Source organism: Cuculus canorus, chromosome 1 (genome assembly GCF_017976375.1).
Source record: "Cuculus canorus isolate bCucCan1 chromosome 1, bCucCan1.pri, whole genome shotgun sequence".
NCBI lineage: Eukaryota > Metazoa > Chordata > Aves > Cuculiformes > Cuculidae > Cuculus > Cuculus canorus.
Window position 1 is genome coordinate 207,189,510 of NC_071401.1, and position 16,514 is coordinate 207,206,023.

Genomic DNA, 16,514 nt, shown 5'->3' on the forward strand with positions numbered 1-16,514 from the left:
CTGAACATGAGCCAGCAGTGGCCCAGGTGGCCAAGAAGGCCAACAGCATCTTGGCTTTTATCAGCCATGGTACGCCCAGCAGAGGCAGGGAGGGGATCGTCCCCCTGGACTCGGCGCTTGGGAGGTCACACCTTGAATGCTGGGTTCAGTCCAAGAAAGACATTGAGAGGCTGGAGCACATGTGGAGAAGGGGAACAGAGCTGGGGAAGGGTCAGGAGTACAGGGATTCTGGGAGCAGCTGAGGGACTTGGGGCTATTTAGGTGTGGAGAAAAGCAGGCTGAGGGGACACCTTATTGCTCTCTACAACTCCCTGAAAGGAGGTTGTAGCAAGGTGGATGTTGGTCTCTTTTTCCAAGTGAAAGGTGATAGCATGAGAAGAAATGGCCTCAACGTGCACCAAGGCTGGTTCAGATTGGACATCAGGATAAATTTCTTCACTGAAAGGGTTCTCAGGCCCTGGCAGAGGCTGCCCAGGGAGGTGGTTGAGTCCCCATTCCTGGAGGTGTTTAAAAGACAGGGAGATGAGGTGCTTAGGGATCTGGTTTAGTAGTGGATGGGTACAGTTGGGCTTGATGATCTCAAAGGTCTTTTCCAACCTAGTGATCCTATGAGAGTTCGAGGCCAGAGATGAGCTGCTGCCCAGATGCCTCCATGTTATCCACCCTCAGTGCTGCCACAAGAGCCTCCAACGCTGAGCCCCGAACACATGGCTTAGCTTTGACATGATTGCCCCCACAGCGCTGGGCAGCTCTTGTCCTCTCCTACCACTGTGTTGTGTCCCAGCTATGGGGATACGTCCCTGTCCCAGGATGAGATCCCCCCTGCAAGCTGAGTCCTGGTGGCCTTACTTGGCAAAATCATAGAATCATAGAATGATTTGGGTTCGAATGGACCTCTACAGGTCGTCCAGTCCAAGTGAGCAGGGACATCTTCCACTCGATCAGGTTGCTCAGAGCCCCATCCAACCTGACCTTGAATATTTCCAGGGATGGGCCTTCTACCACCTCCCTGGACAATCTGGGCCACGGTTTCACCACCCTTGTTGTAAGAATTTTCTTCCTTATTTCTAGTCTAAATCTCCCATTCCTTAGTTTAAAACCATTGTGACAGGACAAGGAGCAACAGGCCTTGCTAAAAAGTATGTATTCATCTTTCCTGTAGCCCCTTTAAGTCCTAGAAGGCAGCTATAAGGTCTCCCTGGAGCCTTCTCTCCTCCAGGCTGAACAACTCCAATTCTCTCAGCCTGTCAATCATACAGCACATGCCCTCAGATCATCTTTTTGGCCCCCTCTGGACTCACTCCAACAGATCCATGTTCTTCTTCAGCTCATTTTGCTCATCTCCAGGGGAAATTTGCCTTCTTTTCCAGTTTGTTTCTTTACAATTTGGGAATTTTGCTTCTTTACAATTTGGAAATTCGCTTCTTTGCAATTTAGTTTCAGTGAACGTGTGGATTGCTTGTCCTGGCAGTTCTAGGTCAGGTCCTGGAGGAGGAAGGTAAGGTTTTTGGCACCTACCTGGTGTTTTTCCAGGAGCAGCCGGGCAATGTTGACATGTCCATTCTGGATAGCATCCATAAAGGGAGTGACTCCACATTTGTCTCTGCTGTCAGGTTTGTATTGGCACCTGGGAGAGAAGACAAAAGACAAGTTAGAATTGTTGCCAGCTCTGACATCCTTATGGCAGCAGTTGCTTTGCTTTGGTGGGGTAGAAGACTCAGCAGATGGGATCAGAAAAGGCAGATATAAAGCCTGCTTGTAGGCCATGCAGAAACCTTTCTTGGTGCTTTATGGCTTGGGGTTTTTGGGTCAGAGATCTGGTGCTTAGCTGGTGCAGGTTGTTCAACATAGAGGAAAGCCAAGGCTCCACGCACTGTTTATATTTCTCTTGCTGTCCAAACAGAGGATCTCTGCAAGAGGTAAGGTGGAATGTTGTGGCCAGCAGATCAAGAGAGAGGATTCTCCTTCTCTACTTGGGTCTGGTGAGACCTCACCTGGAGCCCTGTGTCCAACTCTGCAGTCCTCAGCACAGGAAGGACACGGATCTGTTGGAACACATCCAGAGGAGGCCACGAAAATTATCTGAGGGCTGGAGCACCTCCCATACAAGAACAGGCTGAGGAAGTTGGGGTTTTTCAGCATGGATAAGAGAAGGCTGCAGGGAGACGTTAGAGCAGCTTTCCAGTAGTGAAAAGGGGTCCAGGAAAGCTGGGGAGGGACTTTTAGCAAGAGCCTCGAGTGATAGGACAAGGGGGAATGGCTTTAAATTGAAAGGAGGAAGATTTAGATGACATGAGAAGAAATTCTAGCTAGCACAGGTTGCAAAGGGAGGTAGTGGAGGCTCCATCCCTGGAAACATTCAACATTGCATTGGATGGGGCTCTGAGCAACTTTATCAAGCTAAAGATCTCCCTGTTCCTGCAGGGCAGGAGACTGGATCATCTGTAAAGATCCCTTCCAACCCAAGGCCTTCTATGATTTTAAGGTGTGCACTGCCAGGGGGGAAGCCATACCCTTGTGTAATAACACCACATACAAAATCAAAGCTCACAGGTCTCACTCAGGTTAAATTCACTCAATTAAAATTGAAAGTCTGGCTCATATCACAAGTTTATGGGCAGGAATTATCACGGCTGGGACGGGAACCACGGCTACCAGCGGCTGCAGTGCCTGGGGAAAGCTGCTCCAGCTCTGGCAGCAGACAGTGTTGGTCAGGAAGGTACCAGGGTCAGGATGACTGGGCATCAGCTGATTTAAAGCCATTTCACAACAGTGTCCTAAGAGCTGCAGCCTGAAAATAATGCTTGGAGGCTGAGCCCAGCCTAGAGGAGCTGCACCCAGACCCAAGCTGCCAGCAAGCTGTTTTGTCGTTGTTGTGTGGCCTCGGACACATAGGAGCAACAGGAATGAATCAGCACAGAAAAAGAGCCGAGTTACATAAGCGGGGCTTATGTCATAGCGAAGTCAGAGCCCATCGAGAAAGTGTCCTTGTCTCAAAGGGCTTTAACTGGCCGTGAAAAACATGGGAGAAACAGAGACAGCCTCATGATCGCATGCAGGGCAGCTGGGCTTCCCAAACTGCATAAATGCCCTTTGCGTCTGGGCAACTGCAGTGAGTCTGGTGCTGGATGAGAGGTGAGGGAGAGCAGCGAGGCAGAGATGGTGAGCGCGCCTTCGCCTGCGCAGGCAGAGCTGGGAAGAAGCCTGCTCACCGCTCCAGGAGCAGCTCCACAACGTCAAAACAGCCGTGCATTGCTGTGAGAGAGAGAAGTGCAGGGTTAATTTATGCTTTCATGTCACCATCCGCCTACAGTGAAACATAATCAGGTTTCTGACCCTGCTGGCTTAATCATGATGCAGGAAGGGGTTTCGGGAGGCTTTAAATTTAAAGCTTTCGATTTTTCTTTTGTAATTAAAACATTGTCTCCAGATCTCAAGTCTTCCCTTCCCCTGATCCTATAGGAAACTGCCAGATAAAACAGGAAAAAGGCAAGCATCCAGGGACCATTTGCCTCTACCTGCAGAGCACACGCATGAGATTGTACCCACAATTAAATTGACACAGAAATCTTTTCTTGCAAGTATTTGTTAATCCCTGAAGTGAAATCTGTGAGAAGCCAAAGGAGCACAAAGCAGGGAGGCGGCGAAGAGCTGGATGGCATTTCCATCCCTCCTCAGCCACCCAGGACTACGCATCACTCCCATCTCATCATCCTAATGAAACATCCTCACCCAGACAGCATCTCAGAGGGAAAAACAACAACAGTGGGGGAGGATTCGAGCACCAGGCACTGAAATATTCACTCTCTTTTTATTTTAAATGCATCGTTATCGCAGCGGCCTGAGGACTTTTGAGCTGGCTTTTCCACAGGTCGTTTTGCAAAACAAATGAAATAAATTAAAGGAAAAAAAATATCAACCCAAGCCCAAAGCTGTGACATCAAGGATTTACTCTGGGTGATGGAAGAAGGGCCCCTGGCAATGCTTGTTACCAGCAATAACTTTAGCAGCTGCACAATAGATGCTCTTTGAGAGTCCAACCAGAGGTTCCCATCCTCCCTGATCCTGACCATTTGCCTCTGCTCCCTGCCCCTTTATCACCAAAGCTGATGTAAAAACAGGCAAAGCCATGCTGTGAAAAGGATTTTTGGAATGGAGGCTTTAAAGAAACCCAAGCTCTGTGAAAAAAAATCACCCCAAGCAACACAGTTCCATCCTTTATCAGCAAGAAAGCTGCAGCGCTCACATCCACTGTTGCACTCCACTTCCTCTAATTACATCTCCCCCCCACTTTCTTGCCGCAGGCTACGGATATAAGAAGCAGCAAATCTTGAGGAATCAACCCCTAGGGAGAAAATTACCCATCATCTATCCAGGGATAACTGTGCCAGGAAGCCAGCTGGACTGGTCACGGGGTAATGTGCTCATATCCACACCCTTGGGATGTAAACTCATCGAGACAGCGGTTCTTCTTGACATGATTTCCCCTGGCAGCTCCAGCATTGTCTCCGGCCCCTTGCCCGTGCCCCCACTTCAACAGCGGGGCTACATGATGGTGGGGATGCTGGCATTGGTACTTACCAAGCAGGCACCTCCAGCATCGTCTGGTTTAAAATTAAACTGGAGGTAAAGGTGGTTTAAGATTCCCATATGAGGGAACAGGAACATACCTCTCATATGAGGACAGGCTGAGAGAGTTGGGGTTGTTCAGCCTGGAGAAGAGAAGGTTCCGAGGAGATCTTATAGTGACCTTCCAGTACCTGAAGCGGCTACAGTAAAGCTGAGGAGGGACTGTTCACAAAGGCTTGTAGTGATAGGACGAGGGGGAATGGCTACAAACTGGAGAGCGGCAGATTTAGGCTTGGTATTAGGAAGAATTTCTTCACCATGAGAGTGGTGAGGCCCTGGCACAGGTTGCCCAGGGAAGCTGTGGCTGTCCCATTCCTGGAGGTGTTCAGGTCCAGGTTGGATGGGCCTTGGGCAGCCTGATCTAGTGGGATGTCCCTACCCATGGCAGGAGGCTGGAACTAGATGATCTTTAAGGTCCCTTCCAACCCAAATAACTCTATGATTCTAAGATGCTCCAGCCCTTCCTGCTGCCCGGTCACTCCCACACCAGTTGCTGCTCCGGCAGTGTGTGGTGCAAGTTCTAACCTGGATCAGCAAAATGACCAGAAACTAACCCAATTCATGGGTTGATGGCTTTGCCACTGGCAAAGTCAAAGATGGGAGGCCACAAAGAGGTGGAGACACCTCTGTAAAGCGGTGAAAACCCAGCACTACATCTCACCATCGCTGTTTGTATCCCATATCTAAGTGCTATGAGGCAGGATGAGACTTTAAGCTCAAGGTCAAAAGGACTCCTTCTCCCCAGGACAGTCCTCACCCCGCTCCTCTCCCTGTCCCCAGATCCTACAGGATTCCCTCCAGGAAAGGTGGGGAGGGGCTCTTTGCCAGGGAATGTAGAGATAGGACAAGGGGGGATGGTTTTAAGCTGAAAACGGGGAGATTGAGATGAGATCTTAGGAAGAAATCTTTTCCTGTGAGGGTGGGGAGGCCCTGGCCCAGGTTGCCCAGAGAAGTGGTGGCTGCCCCATCCCTGGAGGTGTTCAAGGCCAGGTTGGATGGAGCTTGGAGCAACCTGATGTAGTGGGAGGTGTCCCAGCCCATGGCAGGGAGGGGGCACTGGGGGGGCTTTGAGATCCCTTCCAACCCACTCTATGATTCTATGATACTCAGCCCCCAAATCCCAACCCCACGTCCACCCTTCTGCAAGACGAGGGCTAAAAGGTGTCTGTGAGCCCAATCCTCCAGTCCAGACATGGAAAAACAAGGCATAAGATTGAGCACGGACAAGAGGACTCACAAATAAACGAGGATCAGCCATTTCTGATTCAACCAACCTGCTCTTTGCTGCCCAGCTTGAAATATCAACAGCTCATCAGCTCTTCCTCATTCCCAGGTCAAGGACTGAGGTGCAGCCGGTGCCCCTGGGCTGGGAATGTCACTGCTGATGAGCACAGAGTGGCAGACGGGCGACTTACCAAGGGCTGGAGAAACAAGGGAATGACAGCCAGGGAACAACACACCCAAGAGATTAATTACAGCACAGCAGGGGTCTCCTTCCAATACTTGGGGTATTTCCGGAAAGTTGACCCCTATTAAATTCTTCAGGATATTAGTTTAGGCAGCTGCAGCTTTGAGCAGTGACTCCCCACGCTCTTCTCTCCTGTGGAGACGCTGCCGAGCCCTGGGACACACAGTCTAATCCCTGCTCAGGGGTGGGGCATGTGTCTGATTCAAGTCAGCCACCACCATCAGGCCCTGAGCCTGCCCCACATCATCCCAACCTTCCCTTTCCCTTCCACTCCAGTTGCATCTCTGGAGGGCAGAGATAACAGATTTAAGCTCTGGGAAGACACAGGCTTTACCTGTTCTCCCTGCTCACACAGGTCTGTGGGCAATCAGACTCTGGAAGGGGCAATGAGACACAGTGGGACAAAGGTATCAGAATCATTGAATGGTTTGAGTTGGAAGGGACTTCAAAGCCCACCCAGTTCCACACCCCATGCCCCTAGCAGGAACACCTGCCACTGGATCAGGCTGCTCAAAGCCCCATCCAGCCTGGCCTTGAACACTTCCAGGGATGGGGCAGCCACAACTTCCCCGGGCAACCTGGGCCAGGGCCTCACCACCCTCATCGAGAAGGATTGCTTCCTAATGTCTACTTTAAATCTTCCCCCTTCCAATTTAAAGCCATTCCCCCTCATGCTGTCACTTCAGACCCTTGGAAAAAGCCCCTCCTTGGCTTTCCTGTAGCCCCTTCAGGTACTGAAGGTCTCCTTGGAGCCTTCTCATCTCCAGGCTGAATAACCACAACTCTCTCAGCCTGGCCTTGAAGCAGAGGACCTCCAGCCCTCGCATCATCTTTGTGGTCTCCTCTGGACCCGTTCCAACAGCTCCATCTCCTTCTTATGTTGGGGATTCCAAACTGGACACAGGACTCCAGGTGGGGTCTCACGAGAATGGAGCAGAGGGGCAGAATCTCCTCCCTTGCCCTACTGGCAATGGTTCTTTGGATGCAGCCCAGGACATGGTCGGCCTTCTGGGCTATGAGCACACGTTGCTGGCTCATGTCGAGCTTCTCTTCCCACAGCACTCCAAGTACTTCTCCTCAGGGCTGCTCTCAATCACATTGTCCCCCATCCTGTACTGAAAGCGCAGATTGCCCCGAGCCGGATGTAGGACCTTGCCCTTGTTGAACCTCCCGAGTTTCACACAGCCTCACTTCTCCAGCTTGTCCAGGTCCCTCTTGGATGCCATCTCATCCTTCTGGAGTGACAACTGCACCTCTCAGCTTGTTGCCACCTGCAAACCTGCTGAGGGTGCCCTCGACCTCACTGTCAATATCATTGATGATAATATTCCTCCTCATCCTGTCCCTGCACTCTCTGACCAAGAGCCACTCCCCAGCTTTCCTGTAGGCTCCTTTCAGTACTGGAAGGCTGCTGTGAGGTCTCCCTGGAGGAAAGGTTCCCATTTCAACTGACTGAGGTCAAGATGCCCCTGCTCACTGCAAGGGGGTTGGACTGGATGACCTTCATGGTCCCTTCCAATACAAACCATTCTATCATCCTACGATAACTGCTGCAGACCACAAAAATATGCTTCGAGTGCAGGCAAAATCCAGTGAAATGGGAACTGGGGACCCTCCAACCTCACAAACTCCATCTCTGGTACATCATTAAGCCTAATTCTTGCCGTTTACTTATCTGTAAGCAACTAAAATGAGTCTGTCCCACTGTGGAACACTGCATAGATGCAGCAGAGTGCTGTTAGTTGTAAGGCTTAGACAGGTGAACTCCCACCAATGCCCACCATTAGCCTCCTTTCATTTAATTTCAATAATTTAGTATTTAACTGTTTTCCTGTGTTTTTCTGTCAAGAAAGGTCACGCTTTGCTTCTTCAAATTCAACGAGAACTCAAACAGCAGCCCCTTTCTGTTCTCTGCTGTCATCACAACCCAGTCTTCTCTTCCAAACCATATGGTGGCAACAGGACCCTCTTACCTGCTGTGTGCAGAGGTGTTCTCTTTATTGTGCTCTCTGTGTCCCAGCTGCCTGGGGACACATCCAGCAGGTACTGGAGGACCTGGGGATGGCCCTCTCGACTTGCGATGTGGAAGCAATTCCAGCCATCCTTGTTCTTCAGCAGCGGGTTGGCTCCATGCTCCACGAGAGCTTTGATCACCTCCAAGTTCTGCCTGGTGCAAGCCATCATCAGGGGTGTCCTAAGAGAATCATAGAATTATTTGGATTGGAAGGAACCTTGAAGATCATCTAGTTCCACGCCCCTGCCATGGGCAGGGACACCTCCCACTGGATCAGGTTCCTCAAAGCCCCACCCAACCTGGCCTTGAACGCCTCAATGGATGGGGCAACCACGACTCTTCTGGGCAACCTGTGCCAGTGCCTCACCACTCTCACAGTGAAGAAATTCTTCCTAATGTCCAGTCTAAATCTGTCCCTTTCCAGTTTATACCCGTTCCTCCTGGTCCTATTCCCACAAGCCTTTACGAATAGCACCTCTCCAGATTTCCTGTAGGCCCCCTTCAGGTACTGGAAGGTCGCTATAAGATCTCCTCTGAGCCTTCTCTTCTCCAGGCTGAACAGGCCCAACTCTCTCAGCCTGTGCTCATAGGGAAGGTGCTCATAGGGAAGGTGCTCCAGCCCTCTGATCATCTTTGTAGCCTCCTCTGGACCCATTCCAACAGCTCCATATCCTTCTTACGTTGAGGATTCCAGAACTCAACACAGTATTCCAGATGAGGTCTCACATGAGAGGAATAGAGAGACAGAATCGCTTCCCTTGACCTGCTGGCCACGCTTCTTTTGATGCAGCCCAGGACACAGTTGGTCTTTTGGGCTGCGAGCGCACATTGCCGGCTCACATCGAGCTTCTCATCAACCAGCACCCCCAAGTCCTTCTCTGCAGGGCTGCTCTCAAGCACACCATCCCCCATCGTGTACTGAAAACAGGGATTGCCCCGACCCAGGTGCAGGACCTTACATTTGGCCTTGTTGAACCTCCCGAGGTTCTCAGACACCCACTTCTCCAGCCTGTCCAGGTCCCTCTAGACGACATCCCGTCCTTCTGGTGTGGCAACCACACCACCCAGCTTGGTGTCATCCGCAAACTTGCTGAGGGTGCACTCAATCTCGCTGTCGATATCATTGATAAAGATATTAAACAGCACTGATCCCAGTACAGACCCCTGAGGGACACCACTGGTCACAGATCTCCATCTGGACTTCAAGCCATTGACCACTACTCCTGAATACGACTATCCAACCAGTTTCTTATCCACCTTACTGTCCACCTATCAAATCCATCTCTCTCCAATTTAGAGAAGGATGTTGTGGGGGACTGTGTCAAAGGCTTCACATAAGTCTAGATAGATCACATTTGTCAGTTTACCCGTGTCCACTGCTGCAGTTACCCCATCATAGAAAGCCACCAAGTTGGTCAGACAGGACTTGCCACTGATGAAGCCATGCTGGCTACCATTAATCACTTCCCTGTCCTCCGTGTGCTTTAGCATAGTTTCTAGGAGGATATGTTCCATAATATTCCCAGGCACAGAGGTGAGGCTGACAGGTCGGTCATTACCCCATCAGATAACAATAACAACTTAGGATCTGGAGTAGAGGGGTTCTAGGAGTTTCTGAGGGACTTAGGGCTGTTCAGTCTGGAGAAAAGGAGGCTGAGAGGAGACCTCACTGCTCTCTGCAGCTCTCAGGAAGGAGGTTGTAGTGAGGTGGGTGTTGGTCTCTTCTCCCAAGGAATAAGGGATAGGACAAGAGGAAATGGCCTCAAGTTGCGCCAGGGAAGGTTTAGATTGGATATTAGGAACAATTTCTTCACAGAACGGGTTGTCAACCACTGGAAGAGGCTGCCCAGGGCAGTGGTGGACTCACCATCCCTGAAAGGATTTAAAAGCTGTGTGGATGTGGTGCTTAGGGACATGGTTTAGTGGTGGAGTCAGCAGTGTCGCCTTTACGGTTGGACTCGATTTTAAAATCCCTTTCCAAACAAAATGATTCTGTGATTCTATGAATACTTCAGCTGCTACAAGTGGGGGCTGCAGTCTCTGTTTTATCTGTTTATAAACTTCACCCAATCATCAAACGCTGAGTAAATGCACAGATCAGACAGAAACCTTTGAGCTTTTCCATAAAAGATGAACACTTCTCCAGCACGGAGAGGGCTTATCTGCTCTGCACCAACCCACAGACATCAGCTGGGAGACAAAAACAACCAAAGCACTCCTCATTTAGGAAAAGCCGCAGCACAAACACTTCCCACTGCAGAAGGAATAAGGATTCATGGGCCTAAACTGCAGGGAGAGTGATTTGGCTTACAGTCATAGAATGGTTCGGGTTGGAAGGGACCTCAAAGCCTATCCAGTTCCACCCCTTCTGCCATGGGCAGGGACGCCTCCCACTGGATCAGGTTGCTCAAAGCCCCATCCAAGGTGGCCTTGAACACCTCCAGGGATGGGGCAGCCACTACTTCTCTGCGCAACCTTGGCCAGGGCCTCATCACCGTCACAGAACATTTCTTCCTAAGATCTCATCTCAATCTCCCCTCTTTCAGCTTAAAATCATTCCCCTCTCATCCTATCCCTGCACTCCCTGATCAAGAGTCCCTCCCCAGCTCTCCTGGAGCCCCTTCAGGTACTGTAAGCTGCTCTAAGGTCTCCCTGGTGCCTTCTCTTCTCCAGGCTGAACAACCCCAACTCTCTCAGCCTGTCCTTGTACGGGAGGTTCTCCAGTCCTTGGATCATCTCCGTGGCCTCCTCTGGAGTCGCTCCAACAGACCCACACCCTCCCTGTGCTGAGGGCTCCAGAGCTGACTGCAGGACACCAGGTGAGGTCTCACAAGAGCACAGTAGAGGGGCAGAATCCTCACTCTTGACTTCAGTACAAATGCTCCAGTTTTGAGGATGGACAAGGATGAGAGGAGAGACCTGAAAAGGGAGATAAGATCTCCAGTGATGGAGATTTTTAAGAAGAGATTGGACACGCATCAGCTTGAGATGATGGGGTAAAGCTGAGCGTGGTGCTATGTTTCCTGCAGCTGTTTCCATACAGCACTGCAGAGCAGTGTGTATTTTCAATGCAAATGAGGCTTTGTGCGAGGGCTGGGATGTGTGCTAGCAAGCACAGAGCTTCCTGGTTTTAATCAGTGGATGGAAGGGTTGTGCGGGGCCTATCAAAGAAACCCAGGCTCGCACACGCGTCTGCATGCGGCTCACGAGATCTCTGCCTCCCTCTGCTCCCCCTGATGTCAGCATGGCGGTGGCACAGCCTTGAATTATGAGGACTGGGATGCTGCCTTTGTATTTTCATTAGTTTAGCTTCAAAAGGGCACCCCTGGCCTTTCGTTCGTAGGCTTGGGGGACTCTTTGCTTTCTTCTACAAGGTCATACATAGAAATCTCCCTCCTCAAGAGGAGAATTTGACACCAGCTAGGCCTGCTGCGTGTCTGAGGATTAGACCTTGGATTTTATTCCCTATTCTCTCATCATTTGCTTACATGTTACTCACGCAGCAGGCAAACAAAAGCCCTGAAGAAACAAGTTCTTTCTTGGGTTGTTGAGGCTGCTACCATATCAGTAGCAAATCTGACCTAAGAGGCTCCATTTGCTGGGGGAGAACAGAAGGAAAACTCACTTTTTATTTTCATATTTCAGTTCGTGAGGACCAGGACACAAAAATGTGAATCTGTATCACTGATTCCCATCAAACTGGGGAATTGGGAAGAAGAAACAACTGCGGATGAAAGCTTTTAAATTGGATCTGTTAATCAAGCAATGATTTACAACTTCTATGATAAACAGGGGAAAACCAGTGATTGGGCTGGAATTTAGCCAGGCTAACCATATCTTGGGCTGCATCCAAAGCAGTGGGACCAGCAGGGAGGGAGGGGATTCTGCCCCTCTGCTCTGCTTTCAGGAGATCCCACCTGGAGCCTTGCGTTCAGTTCTGGAGTCCTCAGCAAAGGAAGGACACGGATCTGTTGGAGCGAGTCCAGAGAAGGCCATGGAGATGATCTGAGTGCTGGAGCACCGCTGCTATGAGGACAGGCTGTGAGAGTTGGGGTTGTTCAGCCTGCAGAAGAGAAAGCTCCACCGAGACGTTAGAGCAGCTTCCAATACTGAAAGAGCTCCAGGAAAACTGGGAAGAGGCTCTTGATCAGGAGGTGCAGGGACAAGATGAGGGGAACCAGTTTTAAACTGGAAGGCAGTGGATTCAGGCTAGATGGAAGGAAGAAATGTTTTCCTGTGAGGGTGGTGAGAGGCCCTGGCACAGGTTCCCTAGAGAAGTTGTGGCTGCCCCATCCCTGGAGGTGTTGAAAACCACGTTGGATGAGGCTTTGAGCAACCTGATCCAGCGGGAGGTGTCACTGCCAATGGCAGGGGAGTTGGAACTGGATGGGCTTTAAAAGTCCCTTCCAACCCAACCCATTCTGTGACTCTAAATCACAGCTCCTGCAGTCACATTCCCACCTTCTGCATCCAAACCTCTTCTGGCTGTCACTCTGACCCATGTCAAAGCAAGCCAGTGACCTACCAGTCTGCCTTCTTCAAGCAGTCCACGCTTGCGCCTTTCTCCAGGAGGTAAGAGACACATTCCCCGTGTCCCATGGAGGCTGCTTCATGGAGGGGCCTTTTGTAGTCGCTATTGAACGCCTCAAGGTCCATCCCCAGCTCCTCCACGAGGTAGGCGAGGACATCCCGGTGTCCATACCGAGCAGCATGGTGCAGCAGCGTCTCCTCCAAGCGCCCGTACCGCTGGCTCCGTACCGACACCTCTGGTACATCACTCCGTCGCAGCTCATCCCGAAGCAGATCCAGCTGTCCCTCCTGCACCAGCTGGAGGAGCAGCCGTGGTCTCTTCCCCTCCACCATGGCTCCAGAGCTGCAAGGAAGATGCAAAAATGAGGATTATGAGTTCTAACTACAAATATAATGGCCGCTCCCTTGGTTTGGATTAATAGAAATTAGCTTTTGCTTCAACAAAAACCAGAACTTGCCCTCTCGCTTCTGAAATTTCCTTTTCCCTCAGCAAATCCACAAATCAGATAAGTCTCCCTCAAGGTAACTAGAAATCTCCTTTGCCCTCGGGGCAACCAGAATTTTCCTTCACCCTCAGGGCAATCAGAAATCTCCCTCGCCCTCAGGGCAACCAGAAACTGGCCTTCCCTTCAGGAAAACCAGAAATTTCCTTCCCCAGGAACTGGCCTCTCTCTCAGTAAAACCAGAAACGTCCTTCTCCCTTGGGAAAACTAGGACCTTGTCTCTCCCCCCATAAAACACTATATTTTCTTTCCCTTAGGAAAACCAGGATCTAACCTCTCCCTTGGGGAAAAAAATGCCCCACAAATATCCTTTCCCCTCAGGAAAATAAGAAATTTCCTTTTTCCTTGGGAAATGGAGGAACCAGATGTTCCCAGTGGAAAACCAGAAACTCCTTCATCCCTTAGGAAAACCAGAACTTTCCTTAGGAAATCCAGTGGAAGGTGTCCCTGCCCATAGCAGCAGAATTGGAACTGGATGGGCTTTGAAAGTCCTTCCAACTCAACCCATTCCATGATTCTCACGGCAGGTGGAGGGGGGATCAGAAGAAAAATCGCTCACGGTGTCACCGAGGTTGTCGCTCCGGACCCTGCAAAAGCTTGGCCAGTGCTATTATCCCTGCCAAGAAGCCACCGAGGAGCTCAGCCTGCGTTCCCTTGAATTCCCATCACGAGGAGCTGATCCTTGTTACACGCTCCAAGAAAATCCTTTGGCTTTTTGAGTAGGTCCATGGAAAACAGCCAAATCCTTCAAGAAAACAGGCAGCTTCTGGGTGTCTTTGTGGCACCTGGAATCCTCCTCCAGTTCCACGCTGATTAATTGGGCTTCTGAAGAGGTCAGAAATCACCTTGGATAGCAAAATCGAAAGGATATGAGGCAGTGCTGCCACATTCCAACATGCAACCTTTCTTCCTGCCTCCAGATCCTGCCTCAGGAACACCGGAAGTTCCCTTTTCCTTGAGAAACCCTAGATATTTCCTGTTCCTTCAGTCAACTCAGCAATTCCCTTTTCCTTCAGAAACATCAGCAAGTCCCTTTACCCTTGGGAACACCAGGAAACCCCTGCAGCCTCGGGAAGCCCAATAACTCCATCTTCTCTGTGGAACCCCAGCAACTCCCTTTCTCCTCGGGAACCTCAGCAATTTTTCCAACAAGAAAAGCAATTACAAGAAACGCAGCAATCCCCTTTTCTCTTGGGAACCCCAGCAATTCTCCTTTCCCTTAAGGAAACCAAGCAATCCCCTTTTTCCCTCAGGAATCCCAGCAACTCTTTTTTTTCCCTTGGGAACCCCAACAATCCCCTTTTTCCTCAGAAATCCCATTTTCCCTCAGGAACCCCAGATATTCCCTGTTCCTTTAGGCAACGCAGCAATTCTCTTCTCTTTTTGGAACCCCAGCAACTCCCTTTTCCTCCAGGCAAGGCAGCAATTCCCTCTTCCCTCTGAAACCACAGCAATTCTCTTCTCCTTTGGGAACCCAAGCAAGTCCCATGAACCTTGGGATGACCAGGAAACCTCTGCTGCCTCAGGAGGCCAAATAACCCCCTTTTCCCTCGGGAACCCCAGCAATTCCCCTTTCCACCAGGAAACAGAGCAATCCTCTTTTCTCTTGGGAACCCCAGCAGTTCTCCTTTTCCTTCAGGAAACAGAGCAATTCCATTTTCCCTCAGGAATATCTGCAAGTCCCTTTACCCTTGGGAACACCAGGAAACCCCCACAGCCTTGGGAAGCCAAATAATTCCTTTTTCCCTCGGGAACCATAGCAATTCCCTTTTCCAACAGCAAACAGAGCAATTCCTTTTTCTCTTGGGAATCCCAGCAATTCTCCTTTTCCCTCAGGAAACCAAGCAATCCCCTTTTTTCCCCTCAGGAACCCCAGCAACTCTTTTTTTCCCCTTGGAAACCTCTACAACTCCCTTTTCCCTCAAGAACCCCAAATATTCCCTGTTCCTTCAGACAACCCAGCAATTCCCTTTTCTTTTTGGAACCCCAGCAATTCCCTTTTCCTTCAGGCAACCCAGCAATTCCCTCTTCCCTTGGAACCCTAGCAATTCCCTTTTCCTTCATGAACCCCAGCAAGTCCTGTTACCCTTGGGATGACCAGGAAACCCCTGCTGCCTCGGGAGGCCAAATAATTCCACCTTCCCTCTGAAACCCCAGAAATTCCCTTTTCCAACAGGAAACAGAGATATTCCTTTTTCTCTTGGGAATCCCAGCAATTCTCCTTTTCCTTCAGGAAACAGAGCAATTCTCTTTTCTCTTGTGAAACCCAGCAATTCTCCTTTTCCTTCAGGAAACCAAGCAATCCCCTTTTTTCCCCTGGTGAACCCCAGCAATTCCCTTTTCCCTCAGAAATCCCGGAAATCCATTTTCCCTCAGGAACCCCAGATATTCCCTGTTCCTTTAGGCAACCCAGCAATTCCATTTTCTTGTTGGAACCTCAGCAGCCCCCTTTTCCTTCCAGGCAACCCAGCAATTCCCTGCTCCCTCAGGAACCCCAGGCTCCCCCCTGGCTTAGCCGGGTCCCTTCTCTAAGTCGCTCCCACCCGGGACCTTCCAAACCCACCCGCGCTTTGCTGGGGGCGCGTGACGTCACGCGCGGCGCCGCTTGACGTCACGGCGCGACGGTAAACAAACCTGGGGGTGCGCGCGTCCTCCGTAAGCCCCACCCACTTCAACCCGGAAGCGCTTCACCATTGGACAACGCCGCGTCTCCTCCCGCTCTTCGTCCTCTGATTGGTCAAAAGGCCGGGAGGGGGCGTGGCAAAGAGGAGCGCCGGGGTGAGCGGGGCGGTGTTAAGGTAGAGAAGGGACCCGTCCCCTCAATACGAAGGGGGTTGGGGCTGGGAATGGAGGAGGGGGAGCCTTGGGTAATGAGGGGGCGCTTGGGACTGAGGGGGGGCTTTGGGGTAAAGAGGGGACTCCGCAATGCAAAGAGAATGGGGTTGGGAATGCGGGTGAGCCTTGGGAATGGGGGGGGGGGCCTTGGGAATGAGGGGGGGGGCCCTTGGGAATGGGAGGGAGGGCGAACAAGGGAGACCTTGGGGTAGAGAAAGGCGTTGGGAATGGGGGGGGGGGAAGCCTTGGGGATGTCGGGGGGATAAGGGTAGAGAAGGGAACCCCCCCAGTGCAAAGAGAAGGGGTTAAGGAATGGGGCTTGGGAATTGGGGGGCTTGGGAATGGAGCTGGGGGCTTTGGGGTAGAGAAGGGACCCCCGACTGCAAAGGGAAGGGGTTTGAGAAAAGAGTGAGCCTTGGGAGTTGGGGGGGGCTTGGTAATGGAGGGGTGGGCTTTGGGTAAGAAAAGGGGGTCTGGGAATGGGGGGAGAGCCTTGGAAATAGGGGGGGGGGCTTTGTAATGGAAGGGGGGCTTT

General features: G+C 51.0%; 1 protein-coding gene across 7 annotated transcripts in view; it reads right to left on the bottom strand.

Moving 5' to 3' along the window:
- The window catches only part of ANKRD16 (ankyrin repeat domain 16), a 28,728-nt gene extending 12,923 nt beyond the window's left edge, over nt 1-15,805 (bottom strand). For 2 of the 7 annotated variants that reach the window (XR_008447452.1, XM_054052109.1), the window contains exons 1-5: nt 13,704-15,008; nt 12,637-12,984; nt 8,071-8,291; nt 3,213-3,255; nt 1,519-1,627 (exon numbers count right to left, since the gene is read on the bottom strand). Coding sequence is in view for 6 of the 7 variants with exons in the window: in XM_054052109.1 (XP_053908084.1) it covers nt 1,519-1,627; nt 3,213-3,255; nt 8,071-8,291; nt 12,637-12,974 (711 nt within the window). In the remaining variant the exon portion in view is untranslated. The other 5 variants (XM_054052111.1, XM_054052090.1, XM_009563382.2 and 2 more) reach the window with 5 other exon arrangements.
- Between the last annotated feature and the right edge of the window lie 709 nt (nt 15,806-16,514).